Source organism: Anopheles maculipalpis, chromosome 2RL (assembly GCF_943734695.1).
Source record: "Anopheles maculipalpis chromosome 2RL, idAnoMacuDA_375_x, whole genome shotgun sequence".
Taxonomy (NCBI): domain Eukaryota; kingdom Metazoa; phylum Arthropoda; class Insecta; order Diptera; family Culicidae; genus Anopheles; species Anopheles maculipalpis.
The window spans coordinates 39,804,486-39,831,845 of NC_064871.1; the positions used below are offsets into that span (position 1 = coordinate 39,804,486).

The following is a 27,360-nucleotide window of genomic DNA, read 5'->3' on the forward strand; positions in this document are numbered from 1 at the left end:
TGTTTATTGTTTTTAAAGTGTGTGTGGTTTGTTTTCCTGATTTGTTTTTTCTTTCTGTAGAATGAATAACCTGTACTCGATAGCTAACGAGGGTACAGTATGTGTACTGATCTTGAAGATCACAACTGATATTTACCGTGTAGCAGTGTACTGCCGAAAAATCATCGAACGAGATTGTACAGTTGTTCTAGGTGTATACAGATGCACAGTAGTAGTAGTAGGGCATACGGTGTAACATTACGGAAAATCCGTACGTTTCCTACTAACTTTATACCATTAGATTGATGTGCGTGCCCCTCGATGGATGTATGTAAATTATCAATATATACAATCATATTTATCAGTTTTGTAAATAAAGAAGATGAAAGCTAGCACGCTGGAGCTGATGTATTAAATAGTGAATTTTTATTCGTTTGAAACGCTTCTAAATACAAAATGATCATTAATCGCCGAAACGGTCGTACATCGTTGATCCTGATTCCCTGGCCAACAGCAGTAATGTTTTGATTGTATTGGTGTACACGGCAAAACGCATCGATCGAGTCCTTCGTGCTATTATAACCTTAGCAACGGTTTCTTGCGGGGTATGCCGTTGTTTATTGTTGCTATAGTCACCAACTTTGACAAGTTCCATACGTTCGCACAGCGTACTTGCAAAACGGATCAGAACATTGTAACCTCAAGAGAAAGCAAGTGTCCTAGAGTCGGTGTTAGGAAAGAAAAAAACGTCGCAAAATGGTGTTTCTTCATGTAAAGCGTGGTGATGAGTCCCAGTTTCTGTACGAAACATCTACAGCCATTGGGATCGAGCAGCTGTCCTACGATTTGGTAACAATTTACAACGGGCGTCTCAAAGTTAGTCGGGTATGCTCTGGTAAGTGCACGAGCAAAGAATACGTATCCTTATTGTACGCAATGGAAGATAGAAACAGTTTTTTCCGATCACTATTCAGAAATTGAAGAATTGGCCAAACATGGCACTATGTTACCACCGGACATGCTTGGCCTGACGGATGAGCAAGTCGAAGAGTTGCATCTCGTAGACGAATGGGCCGACCAGTGCATTCCGTCCGGAGGGTGGCGTTTCAATCGTGATCCCGTCGGCCGCCGGAATGGCAGACAACCACAGCCAAAGATGGGCGACGTATTAACTAACGCTATTGAAGATGCAAAGGCCATGATTTCAAAGAAACTCGTCACCGAGAATAAAACTCTCTCGCAGCGCATTGTGCAGGATGCGCTGGATTTGTTACGTGGAGCCGTTACCATCGTTTATCCGATGCAACTTCCACCGCACGATCCGATCCGGATGGAGTTTAGCAACACGGAAGATTTAAGCGGCACGCAGGCAAGTTCATGTCACGTTTCCAACCATCTAGGGAGCTGTCTAACAATGAGCTCACTTCGTTCAATGCAGGCTTCTCTGGAGGTAATAGAACCGGCTAAGGTTCAGCTATGGTTCGCGGGAAAAGCGATGCCAAGCGACAAAAACCTCGGCGAAATAGTTGGCTCGAATGAGAAAACTAAAATCATTGTAAAGCTGGCAAAGCTGAACGAGGGCGCACCGGGTCGTGAACCGGTCATTTCGGAAGATGCGAAAAAGCAAATGATGCTGCATGCCTATCGCCGTCAGGAGGAGTTGAAGGTGAGTGGAGTAAAAATGCATGTACTATAATTATATTTATTCCTAAATTGGGCATGACCTTAGGAAGGTTGTTAATCGTAAAAGGAAGACCTGCATTACACGTTTAACAACGCACACGCTATGTCATCATATTGCCAACGCAAAAGTCTTGATAGATCTGAATCCTTTTCTGTCTTTCAAGCATTGCTCTATATTTCATAAATATATTAGGTTTTATTTCAAAAATGTACAAAGTTTTTAGATGTGCTAGGTTTTTATATCAAAGATTGATCTCGATAAAGCATTTCAAACTCACTTGCGTAATTTTCGCGTAAGAGTTGTCTGACGTACTTTGTAATGATTAAGCTGGTTTAGCTTTTTTTTAAGTTACTTTTTTTTTGTTGGTTGATAGTATTGATTTTAACCATTGTATCTTTTTTCTGTCATTTTTCTCGCGAGCTCTGATTCTGAAGCTGTTAAAAAAAATATCAAAATTAGCTTCGTCTTACTCCGCGCGCTCGGACGTGCGTCTGCCGTTTTGTTGTGTTGAGAGAGTCCTCTATTGGGGCGTCACGGGTTGAACAGTTTTTCGTATCGAATACAATAACAACTAACGTGAGAAGGATAAAAACTGCCATGAGAGGAAGTGTGTGTGTGTGTGTGTGTGTTTTTTTTTCAATGCAGGTGCCTGTTGTGTTTGTAACATAAAATAGAAACATTCGCCGTAAAAATACTATCCGCAGCTAATTCTGGCAGCGTCAGCTGCTGTCATATCTCCTAGCCTAGTAATGACGTTCAACAATTGTGTGAATTTCGTTTTTTTGTTTCTGCCGAATCGAAATAAGTAATGTAAACTTAACACTTTATGCTAACGATGTGTGTTCTACAAAACGCGATGCACGATGATTTTGTTGATTCCCCGCTGGTACAGATGATGCATTTGAAGCCGCAATTTGTGTCCTTCGAGGGGAAGCGTTTGACAGACGTGATTCGCGCGCAATTCGATGCACTAGCCGCAATTCTCACATTTTGTTGATGAACTCCTGCGGATACTCAATTTTCCACGACTCTTTCCTTTCGTTGCATCGCGTTAGCAAGTTTTGTTGGAAAATGTTTTTTTTGTGGTTGTGGTGGTAGATTATATACGTGTAGGATTATGTGTAGTACATGGTTGTATTTTGGTCGGTTGATAGATTTTATGGATCGGGACAATAGACGGTTGTTCCACGGTTGGTTAGGATATATCGGGAAGAGAGTTGTGTACAGTTGGTGGTGATTGAAAGGAAACGAAAAACGTATGTATTAGAGAGCAGCACGCTAACGCCGTGTATCGTTCTAGAACATCAGATTTAAACTATCTTGAGGGAAAAAAAAACGGTATAAATTATTCAAGCTTTCGAAACAGATACAGAGAGTCATAAATCGACCAACTTGCAAACATTGTGAGGCCTGTGAGTAAGTATAAGCAGGAGAGTAGTAAAGTAAATTGGCTCCTAGTCAAGCGAGTTATTCGGAAGCATGTAATACTATAGCGCCTTCCTTGTGTTCACAAAAGCAGCTCTTTGGTGCTTTTGGATGGTTGTTCGTTACGCTGTTGGGCATTGGGTTGATACGACGATCGATTCAGTAATTCTTATCACAGACTAAATTATACACGCTACTGCTTAACGCAACCCAAATATTCCTACTCTCTTTGGACAAGAAGAAATAGCAGTGCACAAGCTTCGCATTGAGCCGCGGGTTTCATTTTGCGATAAAATATATGTACACGTGGTTCGGAAAGCAATGCGGACCGTGGGCATGTGGATCGTTAATTTAAGTATGTAATTTGTACATGACTTTGTACAATATTTACACGAACTGCCAAATTTCGTTTTAATGTTTTTGTTACACATGTAATTAACAGCTAGTAAGATTGTGCCGGTTAAAAGATATCTTAAGCAGCGCAGATGCAGCTCCACATGCGGTCGCTACACCGGGAAGCAAACCTGGCTGACGGCTGGTACATGCGATACCGAATGTTGATGCATTTGGATGATTTTTTGCTTGGGAAAATTATTGCACTCTGTTCCCCGTGATTTCTTTAGCCCTAGTGTGTGCAGCAGCCTCGCTAAGCGATGTAAAGCTATGGTATATATTAATATACTTTATGCAAATATTGTTTATCATCAGTAACGAGATCGAACGTATAGTAAGCGGACTGACAATAAACTGGGCGGTATCCCCTCATGCACATGGAAATGGTTGAAAAGAACGTGAAAGCAATATAGTTGGCAAAGTATGATAACTTGGGCTATTGTAACTTATTTACTAGCTTTTTGAACGATTCCGTTGTCCTGTTGATTTGGCTGATGTATGCAATACCATCACTAAGTAAGTCGATGGATGCCTACAACAGGCTCGTGTGCCGCTGCTCATCGAGACATGGTCATCGAAGGTATGTATACCATCAGTCAAAAGGAACAGAAAAACTTATAAAAAAAAACTCAAACTCCGCACTACGGAGTTGATCAAGAGGTGTTTAAAGAAATGAAGAAAAAAAAAACTAAGGAAAAACAAACCACAAAGTCGACCAAACTGTTTTGGAACGATTATCGCTAACAAGACGTTAAAATATACTGTGAGAATGTTTGTATCACTATCAAAAACGCAAAAATCCGCTGCGGGTGGTGAAAATTGTAAAATGTGTGTTGTGTGTTTCAGTGTGTTTGGTGTGTGTGCTTTTTTTATTTCAGTAGTCTAGTTCGTCTTCCTCATCGTCACTACGGCATAGAAGTTTGCTATAAAATACAGGGAAAAAGAAGAAGCACTTATGAGCATCATCAACGAGGTCCAGATGTGCGAATTGGTAGTAAAAGCAAACAAAAATATGATAAATACTTGCTGTAAGAAAAAACAAAAAACAACAAAACGAAAACGGACCTAAAAACATACTTCGAATGAGACAGGGAGTTGAAAAGATAAAAAAACGATTAGGTGAGCTGTCTTGTGTGAATGTGTGTTTTTTGACAGTGAGTTGTGTCCTTTTCTTCGATACTTAGGCACAATTAAATTTAACACAGTCTCCAGCAAAGAGCTATACGATCGTCTCTTTGTAGGAAAGTTTGGCAAAAACATCTAATAATTCAAAAACAATTCAAAATACTGTTGAAGCATTATGTCCCAACAACAATTATCAAACTTTTCCGTTACAGTAGTTAAGTTTTGAATTAAAAAAAGGTGTGTGTGTGTGTGTGTGTGTGCAGTGTGTGTTCATTTTTGCCAAAGATACATCACAAATAGTACATTAGTAGTGACAAAAAAACGTAAAGGCGATAGAAGAGAGCAAAGAAACTTGAAGGAATTGTGAATATCAATATCAGTACAGACAGAGATAGAGAGTGAAAGACACAGAGCGAAATAGAGTGAGAAAGAGAGTGTAAATCATAAAACAAATACTTAATTTATTAACACACAAACGCGTTTGCGCACACATACATCGAGGGAGCTATGGCGAGAGTTAAAGAAACTGTTTTTAGATGGTGAGCACTGTGAAAGTTTGGTGTTTTTATTGTGCAAATTTTCAGAACAATCGGACATTCCGAACGATTGATGGAAACGCACAAAACATGTGGTGTTCGATTCGGGTGCTTGCTAGTGAAAATGGAGGCAGTGTGAGAGTAAGCCCGATACCCCTAAGTTCCTAAGTTGGTGTCACTAACTGAAGGCAGCGCAGGTGTGTATGTGTTGATGTGTGTATACTTAATGATGCTAGACTGATGTGTGTTCCGTTTTGAGGGGTTGGGATATGGAATTCGTCCACTTTGTTCAGATGCACAAAGGCGGAGCGGAACGCCGGACACTAAATGTAAACCGTGCAGTCAGAGACTTACTTCTCTTTCGTAGGATACTTCTCCGCGTAGACCCGAGGCGACTTGTGGCAGGCTTTATCACAGCAAGGACAATACCAGTAGCTCAGCACACCGATTGACACGGCGAACAATACGTTCGGTATGATCAGCGATAGTATCAGGTGCTTCAGATTGTCATCCCAGGAGTAGCGAGCGACTACTATTTCTGGGTAGGCACGACTGTAGTAGCAAGGAAACGGCTCACCGACATGGGAGTAGCTGTTGTAAGAAGAGGTTTACCATTCAATTACCACTTGCCAGCAAACGCGTAACCCAGCGTGATGTACCTACCCGTACTGTTTTGCAAATTCCGTACAATTCACTCGTGGTGGATACCCGCAGCCCTCGGTGTTGACGAGAAATTTCGTATCCATAACGTCCCACTCGATGCTGTCGAGATCTCGCGGATGCTTGTGCCACTCGTGAAACGCTATTTTGGTGTAGTTGACCAACAGCTGATGACACCGTATGGCAGCGGTCGTGCAGCCCTCCCGGCACGAGCTCCAGGTACAGTTACGCATCCCTTCCGCGTACACGTGGTCCGTCACGACGCACGTCACCGGTATAGGGTCATAGTCGGCCACAATCGTCGATATGGCGGGATCCACCACAAACGGTATCAGAAAGAGAAATGCAAATACAGATAGGATAGCTGTTGTGCCTGTAGAGAGTAGAACGGTGGGAGAAAGTTGTAATAATTTTCCCTACATCTTCCGTTGACGCGTGAGGGAAGGCTACTTACCCAGGCAAAGCGATGTGTAGAACTTTGCCTTATCCAGAAACTCCGCAATGAGCTCCTCGCGGGTAGGTGGCCTACCTTCCCGGTTCGAGTCGGTGATACTTTGCCTGCTGTGTGTGAGACTCGCCTTGCTGTTGTTCAGGCTTGGTTTGCTCATGGTTAAGCTTGGCGCTCCCGAAAGGGTCGACGAGGACCCTCGGATATCGTTGATGGACCGCATGCTGATCTAGCTTGTATTGCCGGCTAAGACAAACTGCCACCGTGTGCAGGTGAATGGTCTAGTTACTGATATCTGACGCTGACTCCTGCACTCGCCAGGTTTTGTGGTGCTTCAGCGATTTTCCGAATGCTGAAGTGTACTTCCGCGTAATATTAAGTTGTCATTGGCAGCCTAGCTTTTTGTCAAGCGTATTTTCTTACTAGTGGACTTAACGGCTACTAATCGGTAGTTCCTACCGGCTGCCGGATGTAATGTAAAGGTGAAAAATGTTACTTAAGTTGTGTTTGGTATTACGTGTCGGTTCGATAATCTGCTAAACGATCACACCACTGACACCAACCGCAGTATATCTCGCTTGTGCCGTGCGCCGTTGGACAAGGTTGATTTTCGTACTGCAAGCGTACCCAATTGCAGTGCTCTAGTGTTTGGTAGTAGTTTGCCTATTTGTGTCTTACGTTTGATTCTACTATACTGTACTATATGTTCAGCGAATGTGTACCATTCTGCGTTCGCTGCTTGCTAATACGGTCACACGCATTCCTCTATCTTGGTGCGGAGTGAGCCCTTCAAGCCTCAATCTCCATTTTCGATGATCCAGCGTTTGGTGCTCTCTGCGATGATTTCCTACGCCACGGCTGCCGTTTACGGTGCACCCGTGGCCAATTTCCAGCCTAGCCAATGGCGAAAGTACACGATGCACGGATGTTCCTGCCACTGCTACAAAATCCGGACGTTGGCGGTGTCCGCCGTTGGTCGCGCGTACGTCCGTACGGTATCTCGCTCGTCATCAATTTACAGGATTTTTTTGGTTGACAATGAAAATATCACTAAACGGTTTGCTCATACCTCTCGATGCACTTTCTGTTCCTGCTAGAGATGGATGCAGTTTTCTCTCTTTCTCTCTCTATCTCTCGCTCTTGCCTACTTCGATTTCTCGTTACAAACTCGAACGTACTCTACGGCGCGTGCTAACACACAAGGCATATCGATGCATCAGAAAGCTGAACAATTGTTAACCAATTATTTCAAGTTCTTTGTTTTTGCTTTAAATTACACATTACTTAACAATATAACAGGAAGGTGAGGGGAATCGACGAAGGAGTGGGTAGTGTGGGAGAGAAGTTTTCAGTATGTCATCCGCTGGCCCATGCGTGTGTAGCGCTTATCCAGTGTTTGCAACTACAACCAGGCGGGTTTACAACAACCTTCTCATATCCAAAATCCGGCTCGTAGATCGCACGAGTACCACTGTACTGGCCGGTTCCGTTCGAAGATGTTCGTATTGTCGGTGCATTTATCGCGCTGTGTCCATCAACATGCTATGGTTTAAGCGACGTTGCCGTAGTAACCGAAACGGTGTACTTTGTGAATTGTGCAGCACTTGGTGTTTTGTTAAGATTTTCTGCAACTGGCGTTTGCGTGTTTGGTGCACCTTAGGTTGTAGATAGCAGAGCTTTTTTTTGTTTTTTATTCCACAAAATGTGCGCTAGCGCAAACTAACACCGGTATTTGCGAATTATTGCGGCATACATACAAGCATACTGTTGCAAAACAGATCGTTACGGAAAGAACTCGTGTACGTATAACAACGGGATCGTAGACATAATTAGGCTCTCAGGCAGGGGAGGGAGACGATAGACTGAAGAATACCGATTATCACTCTGGCCGGAAACGGTTTAGTGTAGAGAAAACACACCCGATTGATGAACTGGACTATCTTCTTGCAGGAGAGGAATGCCTGTAACGAAAGGAGCAAACAGTGGAAACAAAACACAAAACGATCAATTAGTCCACGCTGACGATCGACAACGGACATACAAACTAGAAAGTGAGTTAACGAATAGGTTTGATGCAAAGTATGTATACTTTATGTGGTATACTGATGAAACACACAAAATGAAGAGAGTGAGAGAGAGAGAGAGAGAGAAAAAAAAGGGTAGCGCACTGTAACATAAATGACATCATCACCAGCTAGCACCGCCGTTAGCCATAGAGAACACCACACAGAACGAAAAGAAGCCCTCCGGGGGATATAAACGTGACGTAACGAACGGGAGAGTTTACTGTTGCAACTGGCAACACTTTCAACTAATTGAAGTGGCTTCAAACGTGCGTCCTGGCAGTAAGGGGCCACGCATAGTAATGCTGACGGCAACCGAACCTTAGCGCTGGACGTGCCCGGAAACATAAAGGTAGCCCCTGCTAGACAACAGTGCTAATCGTGTCGATATATTGACCATTGGTAGACAGCAAATTCTCCCGCCCGTTGCGAACACACTTATTACGCACACGCACACACACACGCACAAACATGCTTCCGTTGACGGAGGTGGAGGAGGTGCTACTTTCCGTTGGCTGGCTGAACGTTGAAGTGGAGCTGGGCGACATTAGCTGTGGCTACCCTTTTTTTTTTTTTGTCCCTTCCTAGTTCCTAGAGAGGAACGTGCGAATAATATCAGCTGAGGTTTAGAGCAAAGAGAGTGGATGGAAAACTTTGCATTTCCATCGGATCGGCAAAGGCTTTTGCGCTAGGAAATAAAGTTAACTAACTAACAAACAAATGCAGGCAAGTTTCGTACATCAACAAAACAAAAATGGAAATTTAAAAAAAACCGAGGAAGTTGTAGAAAGAGAGATAGACCGTACAAAGAAGGGGAACATACGGATTGCTTTTAAATTTGCTTTTTTTTTTTGGGGGGGGATACTAATATGAAAGGGTAGCATGAAAGTATGAATCGCAACGCCTTACGTGATGGATCTCAGAGAGCCATAACGGAGTCTCCACCTCCACCGCCGTCACCGGAGTTGGCTTTGTCTTGATTCTTGGCGCCCCCGTTGGCCACAACCGGGTTCTTATTAGCACAACCAACGAAGCGCATCTTCGCATCATCCCCGACGTGTATGGTGCGCTGGCAGAAGATCAGCGTCAGACAGGAGACGGCAAACAGTATCGTCGGCACGAAGAAGCCAACGACAAACTGGCGGTAGGTCGTTTCCAAACTGAACCGTGCCACCACCTGCTGCATCTTGCTCTTGGAGTAGTAGCACGGGAACCGTGCCCGAGCATTATGATCGGTCCCATCCTTGCCGAACTCCTTCAGAAACTCCTTGCACTCGTCCTGCAACGTGTTGACGCATCCTTCGAGATTGATCATCAGCCGGCTTTCGTTCGATAGCGTGAGATCTTGCTCCTGCGGTGCAATCACCTTGATCGGTTTCGAAACGGCGTAGTGCAGGTAGCTCAGATAGGTGAAGTTGGTCAGATCGGTTAGCTCGGTTTTCTCCAGCACCGACCCATTGACGCAATCGATTGCCTCGATGCCGAGCGACGTGTTCTGGATGTTGTAGCACGACGACATGATCACCTTGTCCTCCGCCTCGTTCCACACCTCCTGCTTCGTTTCCATGTCTATAGCGCTCGAACATTGCGAAAGATAAACTTTATCTCCACTTAATAAGATCATGTTCTTGTTTCTGGTCGGTATATCGACGCAACGACGATCGCAATTATATGGAGTTCTTATCTTTCGACATGTTCCCCGGTTGCACGAGAAGAGCCCGGTTATGTCGATGCAGGTGATCTTGCCCCGCCGTCCGGAACACTTGAGCGGTGGATCCGTGTTCTTGAACACGCACTCGAACGCATCGGTAATGTTGATGCACATTCCGGTGCTGCAGTTGAACGTACCGGTCAGATTCTTGCACTCGTCCGCAATGCAGCGTGACTTTTTCGCATTCTCCTGATCGATACCGTAGCATGTTTTGTTCGCCGAATTGGTACAGTTCGTAAACAGTAAGCTGCTGCCGTTCATGCGCAGGTGCACGTAGATCTGGATGCACGCGCCGGACGTTTTGCTGAGGCACCACTCACCGCACGAGCCCCATTCGCACGCATCCTGGTTGAGGGCTCGGGTCGTTGTGCACATGACCGGCGTCTCATCGATGCCGCTCTTGAACGCGCGCGACGACGGCATATAGATGGCGACGGTCAGATAGACGATCGCGACCGTGCTCAGCACGAACGTCAGCTGACAAACGCAGATAACGCCGCAGATGCGCGTATCCTGCGGCGGTATGATCAAGTCTTCCTCCGGGATTGGTTTTTTCTTGCCCATCGTTACGACCTTTGCTCCTCGGGCAAGTTACTCAACACTGGGCAGAGCAGGTGGACGAAGTCTCCAATGTATGTACAACACCTTTCAGTCACTTATCCTAAATAAGGTAATGCTTTTACTTTTGAACCTACACTAATGTGCACAGAACTATGCACACGAGTAAAATAGAAGAAATGAAGTTTAGTAGTGTTGATTAAAATTAATCTCAACAAACTCCCTTACAGTGGCATGCAGGCAACTGGTAAATGAACCACTGCAGGCAACTGGTAAAAGATGTGACACTAATGATTGTCCCTAAGCTGTGGCCTTACTTTATTAAACATGGAATTGCTTCATGAAACAACTTGCTTCGACAAAAATTAAATTTCTATCTCATCAATGATTAGTTTTTCAATGAAAAAACAGTATTTATTCTTTTCCTTTGTCATGCAGGTGTCAAAGCATTTATGTTCGTCTTAATTAAAATTGCCCAGAGACCATTAACCTGACCCAATTCATATAGCAATAGTTTCGTTACCTTGTTCCGACCGTCTTCAGTGGTGCTATCTATTCCCAGACATCGGACCGCCTGTGTCGGCCGAACCAGCAAGCAGCAGCAGCAGTTCACGGCTTTTCACACTAGGCGAAAGCGTCTGTCACAATGGGAAAACTATGGCTCGATCGGTACGGCTGCACTAGCGAACAACCACTGCAGTATTTTGGGCTCGTGCGTCCCGTTCCCTCACCGCTCGTTTAGTGCTGATGGTTCACGGTTTAAGTCCCACTCTTTGCCGCTTTTTCTCTCTCTCTTTATCAAACGATTACACCTCCCTCCCGCTGCTACAGCACAGAATTTCCTTTTCTTTCACTGTTTGTGTCACACACACACACTTGTCTGTTCATCCAATATATCGCTCTCGCTCTCTATGAAACCACTCTTTCTAGTTCATGGTGCTCCTTGTTGACCGTGCGGGCATATCCATTCTTTTTTTTCCAACTATAACTTTTCAACCATGTGTCCTGTACATGCTTCTTGTTTCTTTGTCGTTTAAAAACACATTCAGCTTTACTGCAATCCTTATTCGTCTGCGTTAAAGTTTGTAGTAAACGCGAATTCCTTCAATCGATTGGCTATGCACTGGGAAAGGACGAGAAAAATCAATTTTCGTTTCACACAAGTAAAGCTGCTGCAGCTTGAGTTTGGTTGGCTCAATGGCTCTGATTAAAAGGAAAGTGAGCAATGCTTCAGGCAGGCATGTGGTAGTTTTGTTAGAGAACAGCCTTATGAACTAGTTTTCATCAAGCAGCAAAAATTTCTTTCTTTCTGCCACACGTTTGCAAGACCTTAAAGCACACATTCACACAAACACATACACACACACACACACACACACACACACACACACACACACACACACACACACACACACACACACACACACACACACACACACACACACACACACACACACACACACACACACACACACACACACACACACACACACGCGCACAAACTCTCGGGCAGGAATCAGTGACTTGCTGAAACGATGCAGGAAACATTGAAACAGTTTCCAACCAACTCATGATTCCACCTTTGTGTTAAACTACCCCGGGTATCGGTTCCTGTATTACTGCACATTCAAATGAAGCTGAAAACTTAGTTGTCCAATTACATTTCGGCTCGATTTCCCAATCCTCCAACTACACTGCTGGGCTGGAACGATGACGAAGTCCTATCGCACGCGCTTCGTTCGTCATCTAGCCAGTGAATGAAATTGCCGTCACGAGCAAATGAGCCAAATTTTTCTCACTCGAATGTTCTTCCGGCGGCCGAATGGTGGATTCGTCGGTGCTGCGCAGGCTCGTGACGAAAAAGCTCGCGCCCGCATGCATTCGCACGTTTGCCTGGCAAATGTTTGGCAGCAGCACGACACTCCTCTTTGAGTTGTACGAAAAGATATGGTTTGGAGACTGAAATATTCATCCTTTTTTTTTTTTTTGTTGTTGGAATTGTAACTTTACACTTATCCGTGGTGTAATAAGTTGTTACCAGTAAAACATTTTTGATGCTCATAATCCTACTCAACACTCATTACGTTTCAAAGGATTTCGATGGAGCCGCCTGGTGGTTTACTTTTCACTGGGAAGATATTATTGGAACAGTGCGTGCAATTATATGCAAAATAAAACCAAATTCACAATCAATGGAAAATTAAGTTAAAAATCATTATTCCCAAGTGCAAGCATAACAAAACGGTTTGTATTTTGAAACTATTTGCTCCGTTAAACCGCCAGCAATTGCACGCGAAATTGCACACAACTGTCAATCCTTCACCGAGTGAAAAACAGTTTTCCACAGTCTTTGTTGTTGTTCGCGAGTCCTTTTTTTGCGTGTCCTGTCAAACCGAGCTCAACAGGAAGCTTTCGGGAGAGCGCTTACGATACGGTACTGCGGGAGAGTACATCCTGCCCGTTTGAGCTCGAGACTGAACTGAGCATGCCGTCCTGAGATTGGTGGTGCCGTTTTTTTTCCAGAGCACGAACCTACCATGACGTACTAGCAGGGGTCAGTCGCTCAGTTCAGTACGCGGAGAACGTTCAAATGTGATAATATCCATAAGCTATGTGTTTAGGGAAACTTTAGTTTTCTTGTTTAATCAGTTGTACATAGTTGCAGCCATGCAATAGTGGGGACATTTGGTCTGCAATGAACAGCAGCTGAGCGGGCGCTTGGAGTAAAGGTTTCCAAATGGCAGCGCGCTGTGAGGTTGGTTTGTTGGTGGCACACGGTGCTGTACTGCATCAATCGTTAAGCCCCGTGTACGGTACAGCTCCGCACACGCACATAGACACATGCACGCTCGTTCGCATAGCAAACAGGCACTTGACGGACGGAACGGTATGGAAAGGTCCTGTCCTGGGATTTTCATTCACCCTCAGCCAGCGATGTGATGTGGCTTTTGTTTTGCGTTTCACCCTTTTGCAGTGGACCGAATAAGAAACGGTTCAATTGTTATCATTGCTAAGCTAATGTGTTACGCGTAATAATGAAAAGAAATCACGGCAATGCTCTCTCTGTGTGTTTGTGTGTGTGTGTGTTGGCCAGTATCCTTCAAGGCAGGCAACTACCGTCGCCTTAAGTTCTGTCGATTTGTGTCTACCACATCAGAAGAAACGCATACACCGATGGGAAAGGTTTCGTGAAATAGTCTATTACGTGGATTTGTTAAAGTTTAGGTTCGGATCTCTTGAGTGAAATAATTCATGTGTCCAATTCATGGCTGGTAACAAGGCCCAGGATATAGTGCCGAGGAAGAAAGCAAGAGTTGGTGAAAAATCAATTTTTGTCTTGCTTTGCGTCGATCCACCATCGGTCGGATTTGCAAAAACGAACCTCGAAACAAGAGGCAGGAACTAGTGTGTGCTTCTTTTCTTCTAAGCTGTTGAACCTCTTACCTGCCTCCCATTGTGTGCTCCTACCGGAGAATCGGTCATCGGTACGGTGGCAGGTCGATGGAAGGAGTATTAGATTGTGTCACTCCTAGGCGGCCGGGGAGAGGGTTTGCCTTTTCATGCTAAAACGTCATTTTGATGTAATGCAAAGTCGCCTCAACCCACACGCGCTACCGGTGGTGGCACCGGTTGGTCGGGACCTCACACCAGCACGAGCTCCTTTTAACCTTTTTTAAACTTTGCAGAAAGAAAAACCAATCACCACGGTGCGGACATTGGCTCGGTAACATTCTGCAATAGTTTGCTTAGCACGCAATCGGATGTATGCTGATGCGGGGCGTCGAGGGGGGGGGGGGGGGACATAATTTGTCAAAGACCCTCACTTATGGGTGTAGCAAACTTTTGCTGTACTACTGTTCATTGCATCGAAGCTCTCGGGTTGACGGGATGCTTGTATGGGAAATGCTCTGGAAAACGTGCACGATTGGATTAACCTCCAGAAGTTGCATGTTTGTGACGTTCGATATACACACACACACACACATACACCGTAGTGGTGAGGCATGTTGGGCAAAAACTCTACATCAAAACACAAGGACCTTCCAGTACCTCTTAATGCCACTGAGCTTTCGCGCTAGCTTGACTTGTAAAATAAACCAAATGTAAGGAAATTCAGCTTTCCATGAGTTTATTTAGCAAGGACACAATGCAGTAAAAATGGCCGTTGCGAGGACATTCAAGGACTGAACTCGCCATCCCTTCACCGAACGGTTCAAATGTCATCGTCTCCATCGAGATACTGGGTAATTGAAGACGAGCTGGTTCGTGCGTCCCCACGGCTCCCGAAATCGGATACGATGGGCAGCGTCGATTTTCGATACGTACTTAGAATCACTCACGCAACCATCCTTTTGCGTGTACGCCGTGTGTTTGATCATCATGAACCGTCACACACTTGCTCGAACACACACACACACGCACACACATTGTTGATGGGCTGAGGATAAAGAGGTTGTTAATAATTTAAAGTGTATACTTGAAGGACGAAGAGATTCGGTTCCATTTTCTTTCATTTTTTCCCCTGGTTTTTTGTTGTTGTTGTGTGTCTCATCGGGATATCGACATCATGGTTGATATAAACAACAAAAAAAAAAAAATAGGAGAGACATCCACACACATCCAGTGTACATAAAACCACGTGCGTGCCAATGTTTGTCTCTGCGAGCGAGCGTGTATGATTATGAGCGGCCGTATCAAGTTTTCTGGCCACCGGGGCGGTTTCTTTTTTTTTTGTTTGTTTCTAAATCAATAAATGCGGAAGCATGGAAATGATACGGTTCGCTACCGAATGACTTCACCTAAACCTTCGGGGCACCACACCGTGTAGTGAGAGAATAAGACAAAAAAAAAAGAACAGATAAATAAAATTATTTATAATTCAAAATCACAGTGAAACACATGCAATAGTTATGTAAAGCCGACCGAGCGGGCGAACGAGTGTGTGATGGGCCGGCAGCAGAGCAGCAGAAGCAGCAGCAGACAGGCAGGCGAATCGTAAAGGATAAAGTGAAACAGTGAAAACCATTCCAGGATTCAAAGTGTGGTAGCGGACGCTAAACGCTATGCAAAGAACAAAGACACGCATACACTTCGTACTGCATCTCCTGGCGTTCGATTGGTGTTCCTCGGCGTTTGGCGAGTCCTTCGTAGGGTGCGAAGCAAGCGAGGAACACCGACAGTGGCCAACCGTGGTGGAGCAATAAGTAGCGCCAGCAGTGCCAGTGTTCTACTTGCTCACCGTAGTGTGCCGTCAGTGGCTAGGTCGAGCGTGAGTGTTTGTGTTTGTATGTGTGGCTGTGTACGTTGGTATACTACGGTACACTAACTCTTCTGCCACTATCCAGCACCGGTTTACGTGTGTATGTGTGCGTGCGCGCGTGTAGATAAATATAGTGTGGTAGATGGATGTGGTGCCAACCATCCGGCGAGCACGGGTGCCCGAGAACGAACAGTAGTGACATTACTGCAAAAATATCCAGCCAGAATCAACAACAACTACCACACGAACACGCGCGAGGTCACCGCCAGCCGACCGACCGAAGCATAATAAACGTCAAGCGACCGTTTTGCTTCAGTTACAGCTACGCAGCGGTCTTCCATCTCGTCCGGGGCAGCACCAGGCCCAGTGGGGAAGGAAAATTCGCACCGCACCAAACTTCTTTTCGTTTCGTTTTTTTTTATCCCCCGTCCATTTTTCGTTTGCCGTTTCCTAAAGTGTTTTATTTAGTTTTCAGTCCTTTCTTGCGACAACCCGCGCCATCGCCTTCGAACCATTCTTGCCTTGGTTCGCCTTGGTTGCACGAAACACGGAACGAAACGCACATGCCATCTGACGCGACATCCTGGCATAATAACTCGCCCCCGGTCAGATGGGTGCAATAAACACGGGCACAATACCGGCACACACACACACACACGATAGTAGTGGTGAGCAATGTGATTCGTGAGAACCCGGGCATGTTTCTGGTTTGCGTAAGAAATCGGTTTAGTATTTAACGAAGAGGAAAGACTGCTGCAGCTTATTATCGGTGAACCGTTACCGATCCGTACCGATCGTGGATGAATAATGGATGGTTCCATAAGGGGGCCGGTTAGCTCACAACAGCCGGTAGTGTCTGCGTAGTGTTGTGGTTGCCCTCCTTCCCGGCACCAGCCAGTGATAGTTGGGTGCGAAAAGTTTGGCAACAAGTGTGTCGTTTTACCACGTACAAACGCATTGCATAGCCTTCAGGCGTAAAATCAAGCGACGGCAAGCTCATCCACGATTCGAGTGTGTGGTACCAGCACATCACACTGCATTATCAATCCGCATACACTCGGCCACACCCTTAACACGAGTGCAAAATATCAGCCACCTCCGCAACGTAGTCGGTCCTGCAGGCAGTAGATATGGATGAGGAAATCGTCCCTCGTACACTGCGCGAAAAGGCACTGTTCTATACTACCGCCTTCTTTATCCTGCTTGGCACCTTTAGCCTGTTCGCTTTCCTGTTTCTGGTACCGTTCGTGATCGAGCCCGCATTCCAGACCATTTTCATGCAGTTCGATGAGTCACCGGCCCTGTGCGTGACCGCCTACAATGAGCACCTGTACGGGGCCAAAAATTGCTCCTGGGCGTCGTGTCGCGAAGGCTGCACCAAGGACATCTACGAGTGCCAGCAGATACGCGTCAATTACAAGACGGCAGCGCAGTTAGCGGCCGCCGCCGCCAAGGAGGCCGCCGGTACGGATGCGACGCCCGGCACCGACCCATCGCACCTGACGTCGCCGGCCGGCCGGCCGGGCCAGTCGACGGCGATCGCTGCAACAAAAACCACTGGTGATAGTAGCATTAGTAGGGAGGATAGTAGAGATAATAGTGTAGCTAGTAGTTCCAATAGTGTAGGCAACAGCAATCCGGCTAGCAACAGGCAGCCAATCAGCACCTCCGACGGAGCGTCCCGGCCGATCGGCGGAAGCGTCACGGCCGGTGCGAACAGCCGGTACGGCAGTGCGCTGAATCGCTTCGAGCGCGCCATTCGAGCCGATTACGACTACGGGGACATGCTGGTGGAGAACAGCAACGGGCTGAACGGTTTCGGTGACGCGAAGAACGGGTTCATCAGCTCGATCATCGACGACGAAAACGCGTTCATCGAGTACCCGGAGGAAATGACCGGGCTGATGGGTAATAACTCCGAATGGTACTTTACGGGCGCACGGCTCTACCCGAACGTGAAGGGATGCGGCTATCCACCGATGCTGAACTGTACGATCTGGACCAAAAAGTATTGGACGATCGGGACGAACTTTACGTGCTACTATTCGCGCGTTGATCCCGAGCTCGTGATTAGCGATCTGGACATGTGGCAGAACACGCTAAATCTTGTGTACGCCATGGCCATCCCGATACCGTCCTTTATCATCTCGGTAATTTATCTTGCGTTCGCGTACTTCGTCATCTTTAACGAGGATGAAGAGGCCGCCCTGCTCGATAAAAATGGTGAGGATGAGGCCGGCGAGGACGATCTGCAGGAGACGGACGAGGGTAACGATAACAAGATCAACAACGAGAACGAAGTCGAAGTGACCGCAAACCACATCAACGAAAAGCAACAGCAGCAGCAGGAATCGATGGACGAGGACAATGTGCATACGACGACCACGACACCGATCCAGCCACTACCGAACGGTACTGCCAATTCCATCAACAACACCAACACGACCGCCACCACCAACACGAACGGTTCGTCCAAACCGATCACGCCCAACTCCACCTCCGACCTGAACTCGTTCGGCCATCAGCTGAAGGTGAAGATGGCCGACGAAATGTCGCGCGAAAGCATCGATGGCGGTTTGCTTTCGAACTCGGCATCATTTCAAGGGTTAGTAAATTGAATGGCGAACGTACCTGACAGCTGATTTCCGTTGTTATCAGAGCTCTTCTTACTGTTTTTTTTTTTGGTTTTGCTTTTTGTTAGGGGTTATATTTTTGGAAAAGAAAAAAAAAACACATTTCAGACGCATCTTAAAATGTTTTGCAGGTCTTAAATTTATGCGAATAACTGTCCACATCCGTTTCGCAAATGGGGCAGATAAAAATACTCCAAATGCCTTCGTAGGGTGGCCTGAAGTGGCTTGGGCCTGTCAGTATTGGTTTTGGAATGTTTCAATATGGTTGATGGCGGTAAATTCACCTCGCCGTGCCAACATTAATAGGTTGGGACGATCGTAGCTGTTAGCGGCTACCGTCTCTGCTACCGTTGTGCTAAACACAGCCAGCTGTTTTATGGTGCATAATTGCGCTGTGCCAGTTTGACGTGGGCTCTATCCTTTTCTCCGACCGGCACGTTACCACCCGGTATGGAACAACAACAACAACAAAAAATCCGGTTCACATGCCTTTTGGAATTTTAAATCATGTTGTCGGTGGTAGTAGACGGTAGCGCTAACCGTAGCACTAATAGCAGCAATGTTAGTAGTAGTAGTAGCAATCGCCATGATGCAGAATGTGTCATCGATCAAAGCGAATGGTTACGCGAAAAACGTAAGGCAAACAGGAAGTGGCAGCAAGTAGGAGGTCAAATTAGCGGTCGCCAATGGGTTAGCTCAGCGATTATCGATTGCACACAACTGGTGCCGTCGTTCTGTGTGGCGCCGGGGCTAGAATTAACGTGCCACATACGCTGGGCAAGGATATTCCTTTGCTCCACGTCCTCATTCTACGAATACCTGCAACTGCATGCACCACTGCACCGAATGTGTCGACAAGCTAGCGGGACGGAGAATAGCGAGGAATGCTTGAAACATGAGTAGGAGGAGGAGGAGGAGGAGGAGGAGGAGGTAGATTTTAATTCAATTTTTGGCGCCAAAAGTCACCCAAACGCAGGGCTGATTTTGCATGTCACCGTTGTCGTCGGTGTTGCTTAATTCGATACTGGCGCTGGCGAACATCGCTCCGGTAATCATTTTCGAAACTGACGGTACTTGGCCAAGAATAAGCAATTGAATTGGAAGCGAGCCAACCCGGCTCCCCATATGGGACACGCGATTGTGTAAGGTGTGCGCCAACTCGATTGCATTTTTCACGACAAAGGCTTTTGGTGCCTCACATTTTGAAGCAGTAAGTGTGTGTGTGTGTGTTTTTGTGAATGGGCGCCAGCCAGGATTTAATTGAAAAGTGTCTATCAAAAAACTGTTTGCAATTTTTTTTTCGTTCTTTATTTTTAATGTAGTTAAACTTTTATTTTCACACAGCCCCTGATACCCTTATACGTTCAATTTATTTAATTTTTTCCCTTTGTCATTTCTGTCTTTGTTTTTTTTTTTATAAACATATAAACATTTCATAAGCAAATGTTATTCCCTTTTTGTTGCAGAAACTTGAGCAAGACGATGACGACCAGTATCTCGACACCGCCTGGTCCGATAGCCGCAGTCTGAAACGTCAAGTGCACGGTCTGGAGGACGTTAAGTTTAAATTTACTAAGTAAGAATTTGCTTATCTTATGATTGTTAAAGTCGGACCTGGCGAAACGATGCAAACACTTCTGGCGGAGCGCTGTCAACAGCTGTCTGTCTCGGACGGACACACTGCAAACGCTGCAAAGGCAAACCAAATTCCACTAAACTAGAAACTATATCATTCATGCGCATCTAGCTAATGACCATAATGGGATGACAATGCAACGCAAACCAAATAAGAGCACAACGCGAACGAGCAGCTACTAGCAGACACAGCTAACAGAAATGCAAGGAAACCAGAACTGCACAAACCCTTGGGGAGAAATAAAGCGCCTCATTTCGGACACCCTCTCTCTCTCTCTCTCCATTCAGGACACTTATCTTTTCGCATGGTTATTAATGGCCAGCTTGAGTCGTCGTAACATCTCAAAACAAATCATGCCATCCTCAAGCGTTAGGTAGTGCAGGCATGAGTTTCGACGTAGAGAGAGCACGTATGTGTGTGTGAGAGAGGGATTGAGAACAAATGCACTAAACTCGTAACGCCGTAACGCGAGAGATAACGCCAGACAGACAGGATTAAGTGTTACATTCCGCAAGGGTATTTCTCGCTGTTCGCTTATATTTTTTAAATTTAGATGTAAAAAAAAAGAGCCATTGCACGATTCTGCTGCGCACAGCCGGCTTTTGTGCGGCAAAAAGAAGAAGAAGAAAAACCATGGGCCAAAGAACAATTTCGTTTGCATCAATTTTCGCTTGATGAAAATGAGTTTTTAAATGTCCTGCTGAAACAATGATGGTACGTTGGAGTGTAAAAACGGAGCGAAAAATGTTTCGCACACTTTTGGCTCGAAGATGGGGTAGTTGGTGACGGGTCAACAACAACCAACACAAAGATCAATGCTATCAATGGAGCGTTACAGAAAGAGATGTAATTGGGTGCATAATGAATTTTTGGTTTTGCAAATCCCACGGTTTGTTCGATATTATGATGATAAAAGCAAGCAAGCTAACAAGCAAACATGAACTGTTGATAGATTTTTACCAAACTAGATTCTTAGAATGAATAAGCCACAGCGGACTGTATAAGTACAGATAAACCCACACACACACACAGACACAATGATGTAGAATAGTCCAATAGCAGAAATTTGTAGCGCGCATAACGGGAAACGGGAGAGACATACAAAAAGGGAAGGAAATAGTAGTTCGGGCAAGGAAAATAGTAGTTCGGGCAAGGGTTGGAACAAACGAAAAGCAAAAAAAAACGCATAATAATCATAACCGCCAGCCAGGACAAAGTTTACAAAGCAAAATGCAAACGCGCCATTTCGTTGAAAACTATCTCTAAATGATGTAGCTAAAGAAGGTTTTATATAGAAATCGAGATGAAGGAAAGAGAGAGAGAGAGAAGAAAAGAGAGAAAAAAGGTGAAAATTAGCGTACCGATACTGTGAGCATCTAAATGATTTCGTAGACTAGGAAACCAGAACATAATTTAATGCAAAAAAAAGCTGCAAACAAAAAACAGTCATACAAAAAACAAATCGAGTAATTAAATAATGCATTGGAAAACGTTTTATTTTGCAAAGCACCTCCCCATGCTTTTGCTTTTATGTTCTAAAGAAAATCTCCGGTACACACAAATAACGATATAACGCAGTAATGGGCAAGTCCAGTTGATATTAATTTGGAAGAAAAATGTCCCACCATTTTGTCTCGCTTTATAGACACCGTGCAGAAATATAAGGGTATTTCGAGATTTTTTTACTAGATTTTTGTTCTCGTCTCGAGGGTTTTCTGACGCGTTCCCAGATATTTTTTGTTCTTGTCCCACCATTTTTTGACACGTTCCCATGTATTTTTAATTTGTACTATTGATTTGTTTTATTTTGCTTTGGTATGCTAGAAATTAGAGTGAATTTCTCGTATAAAAATTTTATGAGCATTTTAAGGTACTCTGTAAAGCTGTAAGTACAACTTGTTGGAAGTTTTTTTCCATGATTTTACTAAGGATGGCATTGTTGATGTTATATAAATTTAATAAAATAAAGTTGATGTCTTTCTAACATTATTTTTAGCATGATTTAAAATGGACAACGAGGTAAAGTCTTGCTCAAAGGAGCACGGTCCCATCGGTGTTAAAAATCAAACACAAGCACAAATGCTTCCCTCGAATTGAATCGTAAAAAAATGCTGAGTAAATTTTATCTACAAATCTGAAATGTATGGGAACGTGTGAAAAAATTGTGCTACAGGAACAAAAATATTTGGGAACGCGTCAAAAAACCTCGAAGAGAACAACAATACATATACACATGGCAAAATAAACCATAGGAATGTGTGAAAAATTGCTGACACACCCTGTAATAGTAATATTGTCCTTATCTTTCGGTTTAGGCGGGCTTGTTAAATAGTGTACGTGCTGCAATGCAAAACATATAAATAAGGGCCATCGCAATTTTAATGCCTTTCGCAATGCTTACACATTCTACCTTAGAGCAATACGGTTGTAAAAAAAAAGAAGAAAACTTTCGAAGCTGTTTGTGTATTTATCTGTCTCTCTCTCTCTCTATCTCTGGGTGTGTTATCGTTTTCCCACTGCTCGCGGCAAAACAAATCGTGTCCGTTCCCGTTCGAAAAACTGTTAAGTTTCCCCGCCCGTTGTTCAAAACACTTACAAATACTGTTTGCCTGACACGGGACGGATATCTGCCTGCCCGTTTCGTCTTTTTTTCTTTTCTATATTTATATATATATATTTCTACATATACACATACATTTGTGGCTGTTTCTTCTGCTAAAACGTGTTAAAAAGAGAAGAGAAAAGTAAAGATTCTTGTAAAAATGTGCAACATTGAATCAATCAATCAAATAAAGCAAAGAAAGTGAAAACAAGAAGAAGAAAAAAACAAACGCAAACAAAAGCAAAACTAAGGCAACAGAAAGCACATAAAAATAGTTATAAATTTTCCAAATTTTAGCAAAGTAAAAAAAAAAAAACAAACAAAAGAACGTAAATAACTGCAAGCGAATTACTTTACCGAGAGCTGCGTGAGTGTGAACGTGAAAGGGTTAGTAGGGAGTGAAAGAGCGAAAGTGCGCAGTGAGCTCTGGTGCGTTGATGCACTTAAAGATGTTTTCAAAATCGCAAAAGCTTGGCTAGTTTAAAAAGCTTCATCACACGAAAGAAAGAAACAAACCAACAAAAAAAAAAAAAAGGCTAGCATATAACTATTCATATTATAACGAGAAAGGGGAAAACCCCCATCAAGGGAAAGTGCAAGCGCGAAGAGGAGGGCGTGAAAGCGATACAAATGATACAAATTCTCCTACGCTAAGCTCATACGAAACCGGCTCATACTCGAAGTGCGTAACGAAAGCAAATCTTATTCATTCGATCATCTAATTTGGAGGGAAATACAAACTAGACGTAATTCTTCTGTAAAGCATACCAGATCACAGTACAGACGCAAAACCAACAAGATCGACTACTTGCAGGGCAGGAGCGAACGGAGTCACAGTGCGGTTTGTTGTTGTTTTTATTAGAAGTTCCACACAGCTACTATCCAATCAGAATTCAGAGCTTTCGTCGCGAGATTGCGCCACGTCCTGGCCCGTGTGTTACTTAGTGTGCTCTACAATTTAAACTACCACCGTCCGTTCCAAAGAAGTAACAAAAATTGTCCATTGCTGAGACAGTGCTTGTGCTCAATCAGGTATTTCATCAACGGTTCATACGCTCGCTAGTGGCGCCAAGGGGCGGGAAAAGTAATTGCATACGACACACCGAAACCACACTCACACACAGCCACAACACTTACAATGTTTAGTATTGGCAAAGCGAGAGATTTGCACACTTAGCTGCAGCGAGTGGCAGGCAAACATGTTTGTACATAAAGCGAATGGGTATTGCAAAAGTCATACAAACGAATGCTACACAATGTTAAGAAGAAATAGAATTAAAACCGAAGACACACACATACACACACAAACACAATTTAGGTTGAACTAAACACAGAAACAGCAGCAACAAATGGAAAGGAAAATTATACAAAACAAGGAAACTACTACCACTACCAGTGGCGGTACCGTGAGTGGCGTGAGTGAAACACTTACAAATCCAACACCGACATCTTCTTACGTATTTTGTGTTCCCACAAACCAAACATGCAACATGCTTTAGAGGCTGAAGAGTGTGTAATTATGGATCGGCTGGTTGGTTGGTAAACGTTTTGGTTGATAATCTTTATTTGCGTTACAAAAAAAAAAAAGAAACATCGCCTGGCGTGATTGTGAATCGAACCGACAGTCCACCCGAGAACGACATGTGTGTGCAGTCCTTTTCTGGCTTGGCTCGGCTCGGCAGAGATTGTAAGTAATGGGAAGATTTAGGGGTTTTGTTCTCTTTTTTTTTTTTTTTTGGGGACATTTACCCAAGTTTTCCACTAAATATGTATCGCCTTGTGATTGCTATTTTTAATTTGTACAAGAGTGACGTCATGAAATGCGAATACCAAAAGCCCCCGGCATGAGTAAACTCTATTGAAAATAAATAAAATGTGAAAGCTTTACATTGTGGCGTGTTTTTTTTTTTTATTAAGAAATATTAGTAGCATAAGACATGATGGAACGTAACATTGGTGTCAGTCTGCTGCTGAACTCCTCGATAGTCCTCGTCCAAAGTCAAGCACAGTTCATAAGCTTGACCTAACGCTAGTTTCTGGCAGATGCATCAATACTACCACTTCATCTTAATTTGAGCTTATCGTCGCTCGGCGCCATTCACATGTCATGACAACAGCTTAGGATTAGTACGGACCGGACGGTGGTCAGGCGACAATCTTCACACGGCAGGATCCAGGGTTCAAATGCCTTCCGGCCGTTACTCCGTAATGAGAACTGACTACATCTTTTTCTTTTTCTGGCATATCTTCTTGGCCTGCTCAGGATTGAGCACATCGCGTCGACATGGCCAGGTCTTCAATCAGTTTCCAGGAAACTCAATCTAGGGCTACAGTCCTCCATCCACTGCTGTATCCGGTCTCCGACAGGTTAAACTCCACTTGATCCAGCCAACGAGCTCGCTGTGCTCCTCTATGCTTCGTGCCGAGCAACGGGTCGCTGACGGGCACCATCTTGATGGGGCATGAGTCCAGCATCCTCAACACGTGCCCCAGCCAACATATCCTTCCGGCTTTGACTACCGTCAGGATATCAGCACCGTCAAATAGCTCAGCTAGCTCGTGGTTCATTCTCCTTCGCCACACGCCCTGCTCGCACACACCGCCAAAGATAGTCCTTAGCACCCGCCGTTCAAAAATGGCGAGTGCATTGGCATCCTCCGTCAGCATAGTCCAAGACTCGTACCCGTAGAGGACAACCGGACGTATCAAGATGTTGTTGAAGTCTTCTGGATCGCTGGAGTTTGTGAATTCCGTAGTAGGCAAAATTCCCCTGAACAACGCGTCTTCGGATTTCGCTGCTTACGTTGTTGTCCGAAGTTACGATCGTACTAAGGTAGCAGAACTCCTCTACCACCTCGAGATAGTCGCCGTCAACTGGTACTCTGCTTCCGAGTCGGAACGTATCAATTTATACGGTCAGAGCCTCCGGCAAGCAGGTATTTTGTCTTCGTCGCATTGATGTTCAATCCAATTCTATTGACCTCGCGTTTCAGTTGGGTGTACGCCTTTAGCAGCCGTACCAGCTTCCCAGGAAATCCGTACTGCTGCATGGTGTACCATAGTTCAGTCCGATTTTTGGAGGATCGGCCGTAAAGTAAAGATTTGGTCGTTTGTCGATTTGCCTCCAACAAATCCAGCTTGGTAGCTTCCGACGAAATCTGTAGCAAGGGGCTCCAGTCTGCAGAGGAGTATTCGAGACAGGATCTTAACGGCAGCATTCAGGACTGTGATGGCCCGGAAGTTAGCACAGTCCATCCTGTCGCTCTTTTTGTACACCGGGCGTATGACACCCAGTTTCCACTCGTCCGGTAGTTCATCCTGATCCCAAATCTTAACAATCAGCCGATGCATGATGGAGGAAATCCTCTTCGGACCCATCATGAACAGTTCGGCCACCAGCCCATCGCTGCCAGCTGATTTGTTGCATTTCAGCTGTTTGATGGCACTGATGACATCGTCCAGGGATGGCGGGGGTACCTCGTCATCGTGGCGTCATACTGGCTGTCGTAGCACTGCTCTCCTCTGCTCCTCTGCGCCTAGTTCGTTGCCTCCCGCAGCTGCTCCGTTAAGGTGTCTGTCGAAGTAGCACATCCACCTGTTGATCACCGCCTGACTATATAACTCCGTGATGTCTAAAAGTTCATTAATCCATGCGATGGTTGACGTGACCTAGTAGATCGTATGTACAAAGAAGCAAAAATCCTTAAGATTTCGCAAATACTGAGACTTACTCTCACTGCACCAGGAATCTTCTATACAGTGTCAACTTTGTCCGTTGCTCATTACGCACACTGACCTCACACCGTTTGAGCCATTTTTATTTGATCCTTTGACAAGCTGCTGATGTATAGGAGAGTTTAAAAATAGTGAATGTATGTCATCAACGTACGCCAGGATTAAGTGCCTACTCAAGCTCTCTAAAATTTCCATCCTAAAGGCCTCGAATTACGGGTATTGAAAAGTTCGCTAACCTTGGCGCAGATCCTACCACCAAGTGGCGAGCTTTTCATTTTATTCTAGGCCTGCTCGGAGATGGGAACGTCTAGATAACGTGGCCAGCAATCCAATCCGTTTGCAGGAAAATCGATCTAGTTCTGCATTGTTGCACGACTGCAACGGGAGCAGAGCAGCCGGCCGCCAGGGGCCTTTCCGGCCAGGCCACACCACACCGGCTAGGGAATCCTTTTAGTCTTGGAACGATTCCTCCCTTCCTCCCCGTCAGAGCAGTTATGAAACGAGTACGAGCCCTTGTCTATAATCTACCTAGGACCTCGTCAGTCGCCTTGTATAAGGTCCCACGATGAAAATCTGCAGGGGTTTGATTCGGTGTCTGTACTGCGCACAAACTCCATCCCCAAGGTGGATGGAGGGTTCGGAATATGACGTTGCACAAAAAGGTGCGCGGCTCAAAGACGCATCCAACGGTATGCTGCACGGACCAAATCGGACCAAAATTGAGCGAGCGACCGAATTCCCACAGGCTAAGGCGGGAACCCAAAAAACTCCCGGAAAAATCCACCAGCAGGATTCCCGAGGAAGGACGGCTATAGTTCACTTTTTTTTCGATCGGAGCGTGGAGCGCAGGTTGGATCAATCAACAACAAAGTGATTAACCTAATCCAGGTATCATAATCTATATTTTTATTA

General features: G+C 44.9%; 5 protein-coding genes across 8 annotated transcripts in view; 3 read left to right on the forward strand and 2 right to left on the reverse strand.

Moving 5' to 3' along the window:
• LOC126558692 (protein tipE) overlaps positions 1–6,513 on the reverse strand; it is a 186,707-nt gene extending 180,194 nt beyond the window's left edge. For 2 of the 3 annotated variants that reach the window (XM_050214743.1, XM_050214745.1), the window contains exons 1-4: positions 6,257–6,513; positions 5,806–6,175; positions 5,497–5,733; positions 4,349–4,404 (exon numbers count right to left, since the gene is read on the reverse strand). In XM_050214743.1, coding sequence (XP_050070700.1) covers positions 4,356–4,404; positions 5,497–5,733; positions 5,806–6,175; positions 6,257–6,473 — 873 coding nt within the window. In that variant the 5' untranslated portion in view covers positions 6,474–6,513 and the 3' untranslated portion in view covers positions 4,349–4,355. Of the gene's footprint in view, positions 1–2,625; positions 2,699–4,348; positions 4,405–5,496; positions 5,734–5,805; positions 6,176–6,256 lie in introns of those variants that run through there. The other variant, XM_050214742.1, reaches the window with a different exon arrangement.
• The window catches only part of LOC126559226 (DNA-directed RNA polymerase II subunit RPB7), a 240,333-nt gene that overhangs the window by 141,980 nt on the left and 70,993 nt on the right, over positions 1–27,360 (forward strand). The window lies entirely within an intron of this gene.
• LOC126557269 (ATP-dependent Clp protease ATP-binding subunit clpX-like, mitochondrial) overlaps positions 1–27,360 on the forward strand; it is a 399,590-nt gene that overhangs the window by 27,018 nt on the left and 345,212 nt on the right. The window lies entirely within an intron of this gene.
• LOC126557778 (cilia- and flagella-associated protein 298) lies at positions 736–20,080 on the forward strand. Of its 2 annotated transcripts, XM_050213658.1 has the most exons (4): positions 736–874; positions 954–1,348; positions 1,418–1,645; positions 19,942–20,080. In XM_050213658.1, the coding sequence occupies exons 1-4, from the start codon at positions 736–738 to the stop codon at positions 20,053–20,055; spliced, it is 876 nt and encodes a 291-aa protein (XP_050069615.1). In that variant the 3' UTR covers positions 20,056–20,080. The 2 variants fall into 2 exon arrangements, with proteins under 2 accessions (XP_050069615.1, XP_050069614.1); XM_050213657.1 differs by lacking the exons at positions 736–874; positions 954–1,348; positions 1,418–1,645 and adding an exon at positions 16,947–18,447.
• LOC126557987 (uncharacterized) lies at positions 8,027–10,598 on the reverse strand. Its single transcript, XM_050213916.1, has 2 exons — positions 9,223–10,598; positions 8,027–8,211 (listed from the first exon to the last, which is right to left on the reverse strand). Exon 1 carries the CDS (start codon positions 10,586–10,588, stop codon positions 9,233–9,235), a length of 1,356 nt encoding a protein of 451 aa, XP_050069873.1. The 5' UTR covers positions 10,589–10,598; the 3' UTR covers positions 8,027–8,211; positions 9,223–9,232.

Coding starts and splice junctions, on each gene's coding strand:
- LOC126557987 (XM_050213916.1), bottom strand. CDS start 10,588: ATGGGCAAGAAAAAACCAATCCCGGAGGAAGACTTGATCATACCGCCG.
- LOC126557778 (XM_050213657.1), top strand. CDS start 16,973: ATGGATGAGGAAATCGTCCCTCGTACACTGCGCGAAAAGGCACTGTTC. Junction 18,448..19,941: donor AACTCGGCATCATTTCAAGG/GTTAGTAAATTG, acceptor TTTTTGTTGCAG/AAACTTGAGCAAGACGATGA.